At 45.7% G+C, this 16,571-nt stretch overlaps 2 protein-coding genes across 2 annotated transcripts in view; one reads left to right on the top strand and one right to left on the bottom strand.

Moving 5' to 3' along the window:
* Nucleotides 1–16,571, bottom strand: part of LOC147737861 (uncharacterized) — a 351,241-nt gene that overhangs the window by 162,481 nt on the left and 172,189 nt on the right. The gene's annotated exons all lie outside the window — the stretch shown is intronic.
* Nucleotides 1,632–3,680, top strand: LOC147737862 (uncharacterized). The gene is made up of 2 exons (XM_086947813.1): nt 1,632–3,352; nt 3,437–3,680. The coding sequence occupies exons 1-2, from the start codon at nt 1,647–1,649 to the stop codon at nt 3,678–3,680; spliced, it is 1,950 nt and encodes a 649-aa protein (XP_086803939.1). The 5' UTR covers nt 1,632–1,646.

The raw sequence follows: 16,571 nt of genomic DNA, 5'->3' as shown, positions 1-16,571 counted from the left end.
AAATTAATTAATAGTATTCTTTTTTAAATATCTGTTTGGTGCCAGTCCATATGACTTTAATGTCTGCCTTTGGGATTCAATGTTACAAGTCCATAGGGTACATGTATCCTTTGTGAGCTTAATACATTCTACAAATCCTCACACATCCAAGTACTCTCAGGCTACCATACTACACTCTGCTCTGTCTGAAGAACAGCTCAACATTTTCAAAATTCTGCAATTCTGCATTGATATGGCTTGTAAATTATTTTTGGGAAAATCTACATGTATTAACTATTTAATTTTAATACTATAGGTGATTGAAATTACGCATGAAGAAAGCAAGATTTAGCACCGGGCAACTGAATGTTAGTGCCATAAGAAGGATTATTCTAAAAAACTGAAGGACATCCAGCATTCTAAGTTTAAACAATTTCCAAAACCTAGGTGTGGCGAGGAAGTGGAAGCTGAGGAAAGTACTATACCTGTAAGTGAAGTCTCTAATTTTGCATTTCATTAACCCAGAGCAAAGTCATATCTGTGCACACAGCATCAGAAATAATGCCAGAAAGACCAATCACAGCATCCTCATCTGAAATATTATCAGAAAGACAAATTGCCTCAGCATGACAGAATAACGTTCATCTAAAGCATCATCTAATTCCAGAGGGGAAGCAGACACTGCATAAAAGAAAGTTATAACAAAAGGTTTCTTCTGCAGACCATCAAAGAAAAGACGCTGAAAGAAGACTCCAAAACTGACAAGCAAACAATCAAAAGATTGGAAAATCACATTTGTTCAACAACCGTTTTTAACCAGTTATGCAAGTTTGAGACTATCTGCCTCTGGATAGAACACCACGACCCACTCTGCTCACTCTGGCGAAAACCTTAAAAATCCACCACTTTATTGTTTTCATGACCATCTCAGAATGTTTCCTTTTTAATGTATTCTGTTCTGTAATTCTATGTAAATCGCCTCGACATTATCTGCTGTGCAGGAGTGATGTGTAAAAACTGATTAAATGAGCACCGTTGCGCTATAGCTAATGTAAATAAATCCTCGTCTTCAGAACTACACCTTACACCAAACATAAAAAGGGTAAAAGGAACTGATGTTCTGTGACTGGTGATCCACAATAGTACTGTGCATGTTCTAATGTTCTCGGTTACTGCCTTTACATCAGTGCAAAAAGGTACTTCTCAGTTTAATAATTAAATATCAGACTAACACCTTATTACTGTATTGCTAAGAACCTATACAAATAGATTTGAGAAAAACTTCCGTCACAAAATAAGTTGCTGCCGGAGAGGCTATAACCAAAAGACTATTATCTGCTAGAAACATTTCGACAGGTGTTACAGGGCTGCTTCCAGACATATTTTGCTCAATTCAAGTGTAAAACACACAATTTCTTTTAGAGATAAATACTGAACATTATCTAAACAAGCCCGACTCTAAAATCGGGTTCACTCTTACCGTGGCATATAAGGAAGAGAAAATTAAATGTAACTCAATGAATACACCTTATAAAAACACGGGCTGTGAGAACAAATTCAGTGTTCAAACCCACCTCAATCAAAGCAAAATAACCCAAGTTGGGGAAAAAAGTTACCTGTGCCAAGAAAGATTCAGCCATAAATCTCATCTCACTAAATTTGAGAGAATGCACACTGGGAAAAACCTGTCTCAGTGCAAAGTATGCCAAAAAAGTTTCAAGCGTAAATCTTATCTCACTGAGCATATGAGAATCCACACTGGGGGAAAAAACTCTCCGTGCAAAGTATGCCAAAAAAGTTTCAGGCGTAAATCTTATCTCGCTGAGCATATGAGAATCCACACTGGGGAAAAACCTCATCAGTGCTCTGAATGCCAGAAAAGGTTTTGTAACAAACAAAGTCTTTCTCGACATGTATTAACCCACTCTGTGGAAAACCCTTACCAGTGCTTTGAATGCCAAAAAAGTTTCAGCCGTAAATCTTATTTCACTGACCATATGAGAATCCACTCTGGGGAAAAACCTTATCAGTGCTCTGAATGCCAGAAAAGGTTTTGTAACAAACAAAATCTTTCTCGACATGTATTAACCCACTCTGTGGAAAAATCTTACCAGTGCTCGGAATGCCAGAAATATTTTAGTAACAAAAGAGGACTTACTATACATACAAGGACCCACACTGGGGAAAAACCTTATCAGTGCACGGATTGCCAGAAATGTTTCATTGACAAAAGCAGTCTCACTCGGCATAGAAGAACCCACACTGGGTATAAACCTTATCAGTGCACGGATTGCCAGAAATGTTTCATTGACAAAAACAATCTCACTCATCATAGAAAAACCCACAATGGAGAAAAACCTTTTCAGTGCTCTGAATGCCAGAAATGTTTTATTTACAAAAGCAGACTCACTGAACATACAAGAATCCACTCTGGGGAAAAGCCTTATCAGTGCTCTGAATGCCCAAAGCATTTCAAATTTAAATCAGTTCTAACTGCACATGTGAGAATCCACACTGGAGAAAAACCTTATCAGTGCTCTGAATGCCAAGAAAGGTTTTGTCACAAACAAAGTCTTTCTCGACATGCAATAACCCATTCTGTGGAACACCCATATCAGTGCTCTGAATGCCAGAAATGTTTCAGTGTAAAAAGTAGTCTCACACAGCACATAAGAACCCACACTTGGGAAAAACCTTATCAGTGCTCTGAATGCCAGGAATGTTTCAATGAAAAAAGACATCTCACGCTGCATATAAAAAACCACACTGGGGAAAACCCTTATCAGTGCTCTGAATGCCAGAAATGTTTCAGTGACAAAAGAAGACTTTCTCGACATACAATATCCCACACTGGGGAAAAACCTTATTCATGCTCTGAATGTCAGAAATGTTTCATAAACAAACTCAGTCTCACTCAGCATATAAGAACCCACACTGGGGAAAAACCTTATCAGTGCTCTGAATGCCCAAAAGATTTCAAACTTAAATCACTTCTAAATGCACATGTGAGATTCCACACTGGGGAAAAACCTTATCAGTGCTCTGAATGCCCAAAAGATTTCAAAGTTAAATCACTTCTAATGGCACATGTGCGATTCCACACTGGGGAAAAACCTTATCAGTGCTCTGAATGCCAGAAATGTTTCTCTGAGAAAAGAAGACTCATTAAACATACAAGGACCCACACTGGGGAAAAACCTTATAAGTGCTTTGAATGCGACAAATGTTTCAGTGAAAAATGCTATCTCACTCAGCATATAAGAACCCACACTGGAGAAAAACCTTATCAGTGCTCTGAATGCCACAAATGTTTCAGTGAAAAAATCAGTCTCAATCACCATATAAGAACCCACACTGGGGAAAAACCTTTTAGGTGCTCTGAATGCCAGATATGTTTCAGTCAAAAAAGACGTCTCATTCAGCATGTAAGAACCCACACTGGGGAAAAACCTTATAGGTGCTCGGAATGCCAGAAATGTTTCAGTGAAAAAAGACGTCTCATTCAGCATATAAGAACACACACTGGGGAAAAACCTTATCAGTGCTCCGAATGCCAAAAATGTTTCAGCCAAAAATATTATCTCACTGCACATGTGAGAATCCACACTGGGGAAAAACATTATCAGTGTTCTAAATGTCAGAAAAGATTCAGAGGTAGAGATGGTTACATGCACCATAAGAAAACTCACCATCAAAAATAATTTAGTGCTCCAAATGGCAGAAAAGCATCAATTTTAAATGCAATCTCACACTACATGAGCAGACGCACACAGGGAAAAACATTACCAACGCTGTGAATGCCAGAAATTCCTATTTGATAGGCACAGCCTCGCTAACCATAAGCGACTCCATACTGATGAAAAACCTTATGAGTGCTCTGAATGACAGAAAAGCTGCAGAGAAAAACGCTATCTTACCATGAGAAACTCCACACTGGAGAGAATCCTTATGCTATAAAAGCTTGTATCCGAAAGACAGTGTTATGCTTCATGAGAGATCCCACTCTGGGGAAAAGCCTTATGAGTGCTCGAAATGCAAGCAAAGTTTTGTTTACAAATTACTTCTCACTTGTCATGAGCGAACTCACACGGGAGAAAAAAGCCTTATGTGTGTTCTGAATGTCAGATAAGGTTTAATCAAGCAACTCTTGCAGGATAACTTAGGCTGCCAGCATGCAACCTCCAAAGATATTTCAGGCCTCGAAAATGTTTTAATTGCAACAAAATCCACAATTTGAGTATCTGAAAGTTTAAAAAATCTCAAGGTATTTATTTTACAAAGAGAAGTGTTAGTACTTGCAAAAATCAACTAATTACCAAAAAATTCACAATATAAATGTCTTAAATTTTCTCCACCCAAAAGGTTTCTACTCACCCTTGTTTCTTAACATATGACTGAAATCTAGATTTTCATGATAAGATTAAGCCTAGGTGGTGGTCCTCAATGAAGAACTCTGCGAAGTGTCAAAAAACTGCGCCGCACTATGCGGAGTTCTACGAGCAGCGGAGTGCGTTAGGGTCATGCCGTTCGTGGTGATTTTAATCTCCGATTGTTTGTCCCGCACTGTAAAATTTATCGTGAATGGCACCATGTGTAGCGCAAGAGCTTCTACTTGAGCGGCAGCTTTGTCAATGCGAAGGAAAGTTTCTCAACGCGAGTGGTTGTGACCTGCGGCGACCACTTGCATTGAGAAATCCGACGACGAATCTCGCCAGGAAGATGCTTTTGCTCACCAACTAGACCTTGGCAATCGCGAGCAAGGAAAAATCTCATCAGGAGGTGGATTTTCCTTACTCCAGTACATGACGTTGAAGAGCGCGGGTGTGGAAAAAAACCTTGCTACGCTTCACGGTACGGATTATTTAGGAACACTGCAAGCTCCGCGGAGTATGGAAATCTCTGCGAGCGGAGTTCACCACCCGGAATTAGATAAAATACAACAGCAGGAAAACATAACAAACCAGTTACTTGCCGTCGGTAACGCTCTTTCTGGTGGATACTCCTTTACCTGCAGATTCCTCACCTTATGAATATTTCCCACACGCCAGACTGAATCCTCAAACTTTAAAGCAGTCCTGCTGCACGCAGGAGGTATCATGCAGCTCAGTGTTGACGTCATTGTGCTCCAGAAGTGACAAGTGTTACCGCATAAAAGCACTTCCCAGAGCACTGTGAACAACTATAGAGGTCTATGAGTTCATTATCTCACAGGTCTGTATCACATATGCAGGCCCTGGGCAGATATTAATACACCTTTTTTTATCATGATTAGAATTCAGATGAGGCCTTTTCATTTCCCAAAATTCTAATTGTATTCTCAGCAGCAAGTGTATATATAAATTGTTGAGTGATGACTGCGCAGTGCTCAAGATGAAAGTGATATGATGATAAAACAGTCCGATCCACATTTTGTACACAAAAGCAGGGCTGTAAATTCCCATTGTACAATACAAGTTAAGCAAAGGCGATTCTCAGAAGACATAATCCCTGTATAGTCAATGTTTCGACCGTTCCAGTTAATTACCATGGTCTCATCAGGATGGTAGATCGCCGTCTCTCCCATATGCTTCTCAACTATATTCAATACAACAGAGTAAGGATTCTTCTGTATCTTCGGGCAGCGTACCTGGGAGGAAGTCAAATTCAACTAAGCAGTTCCAGCGCCCGTTCGTCGGACCAAACAACTGCAGCCAGTGAATCCTCGGCTCGCTGTCAAACACGTTTGTGTGACATTTCCTGATGAGACCATCGTCATTGACAGTCTTGTCTGTGAGAAGCTGCACCAGCCCTCCTGTGATGGTGGGCCAGAAGACCTGCATCGCCAAGTGAAATTCTCCCTACTCCAACAGCTTGATGTGGAGTTGGGGCTCTGTCGGTGACGAGGGTTCCCTAATCTCTGTCTCCCATATGACCTTCCCAACCCAGAAGTGATACATCCGTCACCACTGTTAAGTCTGAGTGGAATAGGGAAAGGGGTCTGCCACTGGCATAATCTAATTGACTGAAGAAAATGTTGGATACTGCCTACAATAGGGTGAGTCAGTGTCTGGAAGGACACCAAGAGGTTTTGCAGCTGCACCAGTTGTAGCAGCAGGTCACTCAGTGGCATGATGTCTTGGATGTTGCCTTTGTGTGCCATGGCCATGAAAGAACTGGGAGACCTGTTGGGTTTGTAGCAGGGTCTGTCGCTGGCAGAGTTGAAAAACCCTACTGTAGCCAAAAGGGGATGAGATTTGTGATGAAATTGCGTGGCGGAGGCAGACAGACCCAAGGAATCTGTCTGGGGCCTAGTCCACTATCTTTCTTAAAAGGCGAGCGCCATCAAATAGCTTGTCCATTAACGATGCTTGGGTATGTTTAGAGAAGCATATAGACCTAATCCAGGCAATGCACCGAAGTTCCACACTCATGTCAATCGCCTGACCAAAGCAATTGGCTGTGTCCAAGTCACAACATGGTACAAACTTTGCTGCAACACATCTATCCAGACAGTGTAGCCATGTATTCTTTTGAGGGTAGGTGGCAGTGTGGGGGAGTAGCTTTAGGACAAGCAGAAAGGGCCAGTGTTTTGTGGGAACAGATGACGGTGCTTTGGGGATAGGAGCTATGGTTTTCAAGGTTATTGTGGTGGAGTTGGTGGCAGTGCTGTGGGGTAGGGTGGAATGGACTTGGTTATTCTAACTCCATTTTATTCTTATGTAGAGTCTTGGAGGGTAGATTCGGCTCGTTCTAGAGCTCTTGAGCTGTCTGGTAACTACAATTTTTGCAGAGTGAATCTTTCTGGATTCACTATGCTGTGCATTATTCCGCGGTCTAGTGGTTGGGTCCGGAATCGTAGTCTTTTCTTTCTTTTTTTTTTTTGTAGCCCAGGTGGGCGCTGACGTCCCACCTTCTGGTGTTACTTCCTGTGACGTCGGCCTGCTTCCTGCGGAAGCTCCCACCTTTGGGCGCCATCTTCAGATTCTATTTTCCGCCGTTGGGTCTGGATCGTCTCTTAGGAGCTCCAGAATTTTTGGAGGAAAGAAGACGCAGAAAAGGCGAATTTTCAAGAGAAAATTTTGGAGAAGTCAACGAGGGACTAGACCACCAAGCCGGGACGATGAAGGAGAACTTCGACGTCCAACGGAGAATGCGCACACAGGGGGCCCCCTGAGCACAGGAATGGACAAGACACCCTTTAAATTCTGCCATAACTGCTACCACAAATACGCACAGAAGGAGCAGCACCTGGTTTATAACCTTGCCTGCCTGTCGACAATGAGAGCAAGGACTGCAACGCCTGCTCCGCCTTCTCACCGAAGACTCTCCGGGTTAGAGAGAGACAGAGAAGGGCCAACTACAACATGCAAGGCAAGGGCAAACCGCCGTCGCTTCGGGACCTGGGACTCTCCAGCAATAAGGAGGATAACGTCACCGGTGAAGCCAATGACTACACGGTCGGTGAGTCCAATAAGAACACTTCTAAAGAGGTAGGAGAGTCATTGACCCCCAAACCCTTGACAGACCCTTGAAGGTCTGAGTCAGACTCTCAAAAACAGAGTCTTAAGTCCTCAAAGGGAGCACTGGCGCCGAAAATCTCGACGGCTGCAGCTGCATCCAAGGACAAACAGCCCAGCGGATCCTTCGAAAAGGACTCCCAGGCGGCGAAGACCGGCGAAATGCCAAGGTCATCGAAGCAAGTCCCCGAAAAAGAGCGCTCGACGTCGAGAGAGAATGACCCGAAGACCGGGTCAACGCCGACGCTGATGGCGGCGAGGAAAAGATCGCCCGAAACGGTCGACACCGAACAGGCCGCCGAGCTCCAGGGGAGGAAGAGACGGCTCGAGGCTGAAATGGATAGCGCCTGCAAAGGAAAAAAGAGTTTGACAAAAAAATGAAGAGGTTCACGGTTTTGTCGAAGCCGTAGACGCTGATCGTCAAAATAGAAGAAAAAGAGGAGTTTGACGCCGAAGGGCCTCCGAAAACTCCCAAGCCCCAGGAACACCTAGAGGAGGAGGCCCTATACTACGAGGAGGAGCTGGACGATGACCAGCGGACAACCCTCGGCTCGGCATCCTCGGGGACACAGGAACTGGAATGGCAGGACCTCACAACTGAAAGGCCACAAGAGGCCGTGGACATGTGCCCTTCGAGGCCTTCGCCGCCAGATGACATTGGAGCCAATAATATGGTCATCAGGAACGCGGCAACAGGTTTTGGAGTCAGATTAGAGGAGGAAAAGCCAAAGGCAGACTTCCTCTTGGAGACCCTGCTCCCCACTCAGACCAGAAGCTAGTTCCTCCCCATGCTTCAGAGTGTCGTGGACCAAAGGAGGGAGGCTTTCAAAGACCCAGTAACATGCAGGTCCGTCACGCCAAGGACGGAGAAGAAGTACAAGCACTCCTCCAAAGAACCCCGTACATCCAAGGATCCGTCACAGTAGACTCCATTATTGCGGCAACTACTAGAAAAAGGGCAACTGTGCTGACAACATCAGGCCCACCACCAGACAAAGAAAGCAGGAGGATCGACCTAACCGGGAGGAAGATAGAAAGAAATGCCGGAAACTGGGGAAGATATGGCTCCACGAACACACACCGGACAACCATGCAGCTCACAAGCACGCCACCCGCAGACATCACCACCTCTACAGATTAGCCAAGAGATCCTCCTTCAAAGACCGCTTGGATAACAACGCATACGACAGCAAGGAGCTCTTCAGCATCGTAAAGGAACTCTCCAACCCCAGTGCCAACAACATCCTGCCCTCACAAGAACTGTTCGACTCACTAGCCATCTTCTTCCACAGCAAGATCGCTGACATCCACGACAGCTTCAACACCACGACCACCCCGACTATGCCAGACTCCACCTCCCCTGTAAACACTTCCAGCGCCAACCGCCTGATCTCCTGGTCCAACGTCAATGACGACGAGACACGCAAGGTCATGAACTCCATCCACTCAGGACCTCCGTCAGACCCATGCCCACACCACGTATTCAACAAAGCAGACGCAGCCATCGCACCCCAACTACGGAAGGTCATCAACATCTCATTTGAAACAGCGACATTCCCGGAAAGCTGGAAGCATGCCGAAATCAACGCCCTCCTCAAGAACCCCAAGGCGGACCTCAAGGACCTCAAGAACTTCCGGCCCATCTCCCTGCTCCTGTTCCCGGCAAAGGTCATTGAGAAAATCGTCAACATGCAATTGGCCCGCCACCTGGAAGACAACAACATCTTGGGCCCGTCCCAGTCCGGATTCAGACGAAACCACAGCACCGAGACAGCCCTCATCGCCGCCACAGACGACATCCGGCACCAACTAGACAACGGGGAAACATCAGCCCTTATCCTCCTGGACCTGTCAGCCGCCTTCAACACGGTCTGCCATCGCACTCTAAAGACACGCCTCCTAGAAACCGGAATCCAAGAGAAGGCCCTTGACTGGACCACGTCCTTCCTCTCCGGCAGAACCCAGAGCATCCGCCTCCCACCCTTCTGATCCGAAGCCGCCGACATCATCTGCGGCGTCCCCCGGGGCTCATCTCTCAGCCCAACGCTGTTCAACGTCTACATGGCCCCCCTCACAAGTGGCCCGCCAACACAACCTCAACATCATCTCCTATACCGACGACACCTAGCTCATCCTCTCTCTCACCAAGGACCTACACACCGCCAAAACCAACCTCCATGAGGGAATGAAGGCCATCGCCGACTGGATGAAGAGCAGCCGTCTGAAGCTGAACTCGGACAAGACGGAGGTCCTCATCCTCGGACCCACCCCCTCAGCCTGGGATGACTCCTTGTGGGCGACCACACTGAGAACAGCACCAACACCCACTGACCATGCACGCAACCTAGGATTCATCCTTGACTCCTCCCTCTCCATGTCTAAGCAGGTCAGCGCCGTCTCCTCCTCCTGCTACAGCACCCTCCGCATGCTCCGCAGAATCTACAAGTGGATCCCTACCGAAACAAGAAGAACGGGGACACAGTCCCTCGTCAGAACAAGACTGGACTACGGCAACGCACTCTATGCAGGAATCCCAGCCAAACACCTACGTCGACTACAACGCATCCAAAACGCCTCCGCCCGACTGATCGTCAACGTCCCCCGCCGCAGCCACATCCCCCCCCACCGGATAGACCTACACTGGCTCCCCGTCGACAAGAGGATCACCTTCAAGCTCCTCACCCATGCACCCAAAGCACTCCACAATGCCGGACCAGCCTACCTGAACAGCAGACTCAGCTTCTACACCCCCACCCGCCAGCTCCGCCCTGCCAGCCTCGCCCTCGTCGCTGTCCCCTGCATCCAACGAACGACCTCCGGCAGCAGATCCTTCTCCTACCTCGCCGCCAAGACCTGGAACACCCTCCCTACCCACATATGGCAGACCCAAGACCTACTCGCCTTCAGAAGACTCCTCAAGACCTGGCTCTTCGAGCAGTAGCTGCACCCCTCCTCCGCATAGTGCCTTGAGACCCTCACAGGTAAGTAGCGTGCTTTACAAGTACTCTGATTGATTGATTGATTGATTGAAGAAATGCAGCGGTGCACTGACGCATGGCTAACTCAAACGCCCTACTTAACAGGCACCAGTACCAAATTCTGGATGAGATCGGACAGCTGCTCAAGCACCTCCCAGACCAGTACCAACAGAGAGCCTCACACCTGTGGAGGAGGGAAAGAATATAGCGAATTCTTGCCTCAAAACAGCCTTGGATGGGGCTGACCCGTCCAGCAGGCTGATGATGTTGGGAATCACGGAGTGAAGGCAGGCCTGGCTCAGGATCTCAGGCTTCAAACCAAAGGCACAGCACAGCATTCTGAGCACCCCTTTCAATGGAGAGACACTGTGTGGGGCGCCGGTGGATTAAAAGCTCACCCAGCTGAAGAAAAAAAACAAAACTGCAAGGTCCATGGGGGCCTTACAATTCAGGGGGATGAGAAGGGGTACCCTGACACGGAGACCGAACGGAAGAGAGGGAAACCAGCAAGGAACGTCACACCAGACATTCCAGCAGTCCCACCAGGGAGACAGCCAAGCACAACGGGGACAGCAAAGGCAAACCTGGCAGTACCAGCCTAGAGGCCAGTCCTTTCGCGGGAGGGCGAATGGACGCGGACAAACTAGAAGAGGGGACCAACAACCCACCTCAAAGTGACTCTGTCACGCAAGACGTGACCACCCACACAGCACCTCCAAGGGTGGGGCAAAACAAGACAAATAGAGGGTTACACGGACAAAACATCAAAGATCATGTAACACCAGTAGGAGGCAGGCTAAGTCACTTCCTCCAGGAGTGGAAGAAGATAACCACAGACAAATGGATACTCAACATCATACAGTTCGGATACTGCATAGAACTGGAAAAGAGACAGTCAAACAGAAAACCAAAAAGAAAGGCGTATTCAGGGAGAGAGCTAGCGCTACAGCTAGAGGAAGCGAAAGAACTCCTCCAGAAGGAGGCCATCGAACTAGTCCCATACTGAGAAAGGAACAAGCAAGTGTACTCAACCTATTTCTTAGTACCAAAAGTGGACCAAACGCTAAGACCCATCCTGGATCTAAGGTTCCTAAACAAGTACATGAAGGCACAAAAATTAAAAATGACGTCCCTACAAGAGGTCAACCCTCAGATAAGGGACGGAGACTTTATGTCCACCATAGACCTCAAAGATGCCTACCTGCACATTCCCATGAACAGGTGGCACAAGCATCTACTAAGATTTACCATCAACAAAGAACACTACCAGTTCACAGCCCTAGCTTTTGGACTAAAATCTGCACCAAGGGTCTTCACCAAATGCTTTGCAGCATTGGCAGCGCACCTACGGAGGGAAGGAATTCACGTATACCCTTACCTCGACGACTGGCTATTTAAGGCAACACAGGACGTGCAAGGAACACGCACATCGGTTGACAGAAACACTGACAGAAACACTGACAAACCTAGGTTTCTCCATTCACTGGGGGAAATCCTCAATGGAACCAGAGCAAGTGAAGATCTTCCTGAGTGCACAGATTGACACCATACAGAGCAAAGTGTTCCCCAGTGACAAGAGAACACTGGCCCTGCTGAAGGAGACACACCACTACCAGAAGGGGCGAGCTCTGACAGTGAGGACAGCGAGCAAGATCATGGGGATGATGGCGTCCTGCATACACCTAGTCCGAGATGTACGGCTCCACATGAGACCGTTCCAGGAATGACTGCAAGAACAATGATCACAAGCTACAGGAAGTTGGAAAGATCTAGTTGTTGTAACACACGCAGTGCAGGAGGAGATATCATGGTGGAACAAGGAGAACATAACAAGAGGGAAGCCTTTAACACCACCAACCCCAACAGTGACCATCACCATAGACGCATCCCAGAAGGGATGGGGGCACACATGAACAAGCTAAGGATGAGGGGTCTGTGGACTCCAGCAGATGCGGTCAAACACATCAACTACCTGGAACTGAAGACCGTGTCCCTTGTCCTGAAGGCCTTCCAGAAAAAAAACTGTACAACCAGAGAGTGTTGATAAAAACTGACAACACACCAACGATGTTCTACATCAACAAGCAGGGAGGAACACAATCAGCACCACTATCAAACTTAGCACATGAGATATGGAGATGGGCCATCCCACTCAGGATAGACCGGCTTGCCATAAACCTACCACGGAAGGACAATGTGGAAGCAGACTGGCTCAGCAGACAGACATCAGCATCCCATGAGTGGGAGCTCAATGCACAGGAAACGCTAAGGCTATTCAGAAGGTAGGGATCACCGACGATAGACCTATTTGCAACACACCGGAATGCAAAATGCCAACACTTCGCATCCAGGCAACCAGGGGAACAATCCCAGGGAAATGCCCTATGGATAAGCTGGTCAAAAAGATTTGCTGTCGCTTTTCCCCCCCGATACCACTGATACCCAGGGTACTCAACAAGTGTAGAACCAGCAACATGACACTGATCCTGGTGGCACCACACTGGGCAAGGCAGACGTGGTACTCAAAAATAATGGAAATGACACAGGGGCCACCCCACAAGTTCGGGAAAAGAAAAGACTTACTCTTCATGCAGAACGGAGAAGAACTGCACCCAGAGCCAGAGAGCCTCAGACTAGCTGCATGGCTCCTGAAAACTTAGAATTTGCACATCTAAGACTACCAGAGAGCACCCTGCAGGTGCTACGAGAGGTGAGAAGACCTACAACACGAAAGTGCTATATGGCAAAATGGAGGAGGTTCACACTATGGTGCAATAAGGAAAAACTGCACAGAAAGATAACAAAGGAATCAACGGTGCTAAGGTATCTCACACACCTGCTGAAAGCAAAGCTGAGTTCATCCTCGCTGAGGGTACACCTAGCAGCGATAGTGGCCTACACTAGAGGAGAGACAGGAAGGAGTTTCTTTACCTCACAAGCAGTAAAGAGATTCTAGAGGGGGCGAAAAGGATCGCACCACCTAAAAGGATGCCGCAGCCGGCATGGAACCTAAATTTAGTCCTAACAGAACTGATGAAAGGGCCCTTTGAACCCATCCTTAAGGCATCACTGGAAATGCTAGCCAGACATTGAGTTGGGTTCTTCCCTGGCTTTAAAATCAGGGCAATAACTGCATCACTCCAATAGTCAGGCAGGCGAGATGTACCTTCTAAGATCCCATTAAACAGTTCTAGCCAGACCGGGATAATCTCCTCCCTCAAAATCATCCGAAACATTATTACTAATTCGGAAGATAACAACAAGTGGTCCTGTGATGCTTGCTGGAATGAGAAGTGTTTAATCAGAAAGTGGATTGAATTAAAGTTTAGGTGACAATTTTGCAAAAGCGTGTGGATTTTGTTTATATTTAAAATTGTTGATCTCCAAAAAGGCCTAAATCAATAAATTGAATTGAAATTCAAGTTTAACATTTGAATCCTGTTGTTGGAAAATATGTGATTTTGAACCCCATGAGGCGGTTCCTTTCCAGAAAGCATTCAGGTTGTAATCATGAGTCAAATAATGCTGAGGAGGTTACAATATTCAAATTGAATTCTAATTACACATGAAATGTACATTGTTCAATATTTTTCTCTTAGTATTTTAATGTGCAGACTTTATTGCTTAAGGAAAATAATAGTATTTGTTTTTCTATATTTAGGAAGCATTACATTAATGAAATCACCGTATCCCACCTTCTTTCCTTTCCTGTTCTTTATGAACGTTTCTATCGTTGAACTTTAAAGATTGCCCGAAATTAGGAATTGTGCTCTACATAACTTTGCTGTGTTACAGTATGTTGATTTTTATGTACTACTTTTGTCTTTTATGTGTATGGCAACTGATGCTTTGTTTTGCTTTAATAATCAGCTTATGTTTATTAGGTTTTATTATTCAATAAAATGTTTCAATCACAACAAATGGTAGTTGATATGTATTTACAACTGCAGCATTTTTATTGTAGGAGCACTTTGAAAGGGGCCAAAAATATGGTCTGCGGGATGACGGAGGACCACATTGGCATCAGCAGGGAGAGGTTTGGGCAGGTGATTGGGGATACATGTAAGGTTGGAAGTAGGGGGAACAAAACATGTACATTGTGTGAACTGTGACTCCTGGAGTTATTGTGAGGGATACCATGCTACCCTCTAAATGAATCCCCTAGTGATTATTGTATTTATTCGGTTTCATAATAAGAAAATCATAAAAGTCATACATAAAATGATAAAACATCTTCCAAGTTACAGATTGACAATTATATTATGTCCAAGTTAATCAGAACACAAGATAAAAATTCATGAATTACAGTACAGAAGTTAATCGCAGCTTGACCTGAGTCTAACAGCGACCCATAAAAAGTTAAGCGTATGCAAAGCAGTGTCATTAGAGAGCAGTTGTAAAAGATAAGAGCTGGTCTTACCCGCCTAAAACCCGCTTTTTTGAGAATTGGAATAATAAATAACTTTCTAGGGACAGCATAAAAACTACAAAACATTAAAAAAGTGAATCATTTCCTGAGGAGAGTCACCGTTGCAGCCACAGGGCACGAGGCACTGGCCTCTGTGGAAGCCGCAAGGGTGTGCCATGAGGTAATAGAAGATGTTGAGCCGAAACCGGATCAATAGAAAACTATCATGAATGCTTTTAAGCCCTAGAAGATAAGGTTCGGTGGTTGGTACAGTTTTTACACAATGTACCTACGCACACTAGGCTTACACCACTCATTTCCGTCTCTATCACAGCAGCTCATTCTTTAAAAAACACTCTTTGACCAGAGAAAGGTCCCTCTTGCATATGCGCTCAGGTTTAGCAAATAGTTCCTACCTACCCTGGAGAGGCCAACTCTTCTATACTGGAGCCATCGGATGCTTGAGACATGGTCAAGTGAAAGGCATTCCTGTAGGACATCTTTGCTAAGTGTATTTTCTTAATTAGCCCAAATATTAAGCCACAAAGCCAGGGGACGGAAATCCAGTACAACTGAGAGGAAAGGCATCCCCAACTCTTCGTGCACAACATTAACCGGGGTGCTTTGTGGGACAGAAAGGGCCCATCACAGGAAAGAGTTTTCAGCACTTTGCACTGCCCCTACCCCAATGTGGCCCCATATCTCACTCCCATAACTAACCTTTGAGATATATTTGTCTTCATATGTCTTCAAAAGAGACCCTATTGGCTTCCCTCCCACTCTGCTGGCAAAGTTAAAAACAGCTGTAAAACCTTTCACTACATCCCCTTTCTTCCAAGTAAGCAAAGGGCACCAACTCAAGGAATCGTCAAACACAACTCCCAAATAGGAGAAAACATTGGTCTTCGGTATTGACGAAAGTCCGAATTTAAAAGTGAACTGCTTAGCTTTACGAGGTCCCACCTGCATAATGAACGACTTGGAATGATTAAACGAAAGGTCCAAGTCCTTCATGAAAAGGGCAAAAGAATTCAGAAGAATTTGTAGGCACCTAGCTGTCCTCGCCCAAGGACTGCGTCATCTGCGTATAGGAGGACTGGCAGGTTACGCTTGCCTACCTGGGGACAATCAGCATGTGTGATCAAAGGGCCTTCTCTAAGGAATAATATATAGATTAAAAAGAAAGGGTGCTAAAATGCACCCTTGACACACCCCTCTCTTGATGTCAAGCTGACTGGACACTTTCAGATCCTTTGAATAGCGGACAACCACGGTTGAATCACGGTGACGATCCCTCAGAAATAAAATTATGTTACTGTCTATGCCAATGGAGGACATCAACTGCCACAGCTTGGACCTATTGACACAGTGGAATGCTGAGGACAGGTCCTTGAAGGCTAGGTATATGGGGCTGGAACGAGCCACAGTGTATTTGTTCAGAACCATGTACAGGTTTAAACACTGTTCCACAGTGGAACGACCTGGGCGAATGCAGTTTTGGATATCGGATAAAAAGTTGTTTTCATCAACCTAAGATACAAGTGTGTCAAGTACCATGCGGCCCACCACTGAGTCCAGAAGAGAAATGAGCTTATAACAATAGGTACTGTACCGATCTCCCTTTTTAAATACCGGGACTATAATCGATAAAGCCCAAGAATCTGGGCGGCCAACCTGGACTGCAGCATTGATAACAGCTGTGAGGCCAGG

This window comes from Lissotriton vulgaris, chromosome 1_1 (genome assembly GCF_964263255.1).
Source record: "Lissotriton vulgaris chromosome 1_1, aLisVul1.2, whole genome shotgun sequence".
NCBI lineage: Eukaryota > Metazoa > Chordata > Amphibia > Caudata > Salamandridae > Lissotriton > Lissotriton vulgaris.
The sequence above is the reverse complement of the archived record's forward strand: the minus strand, read 5'-3'. Positions and strand labels throughout refer to the sequence as shown.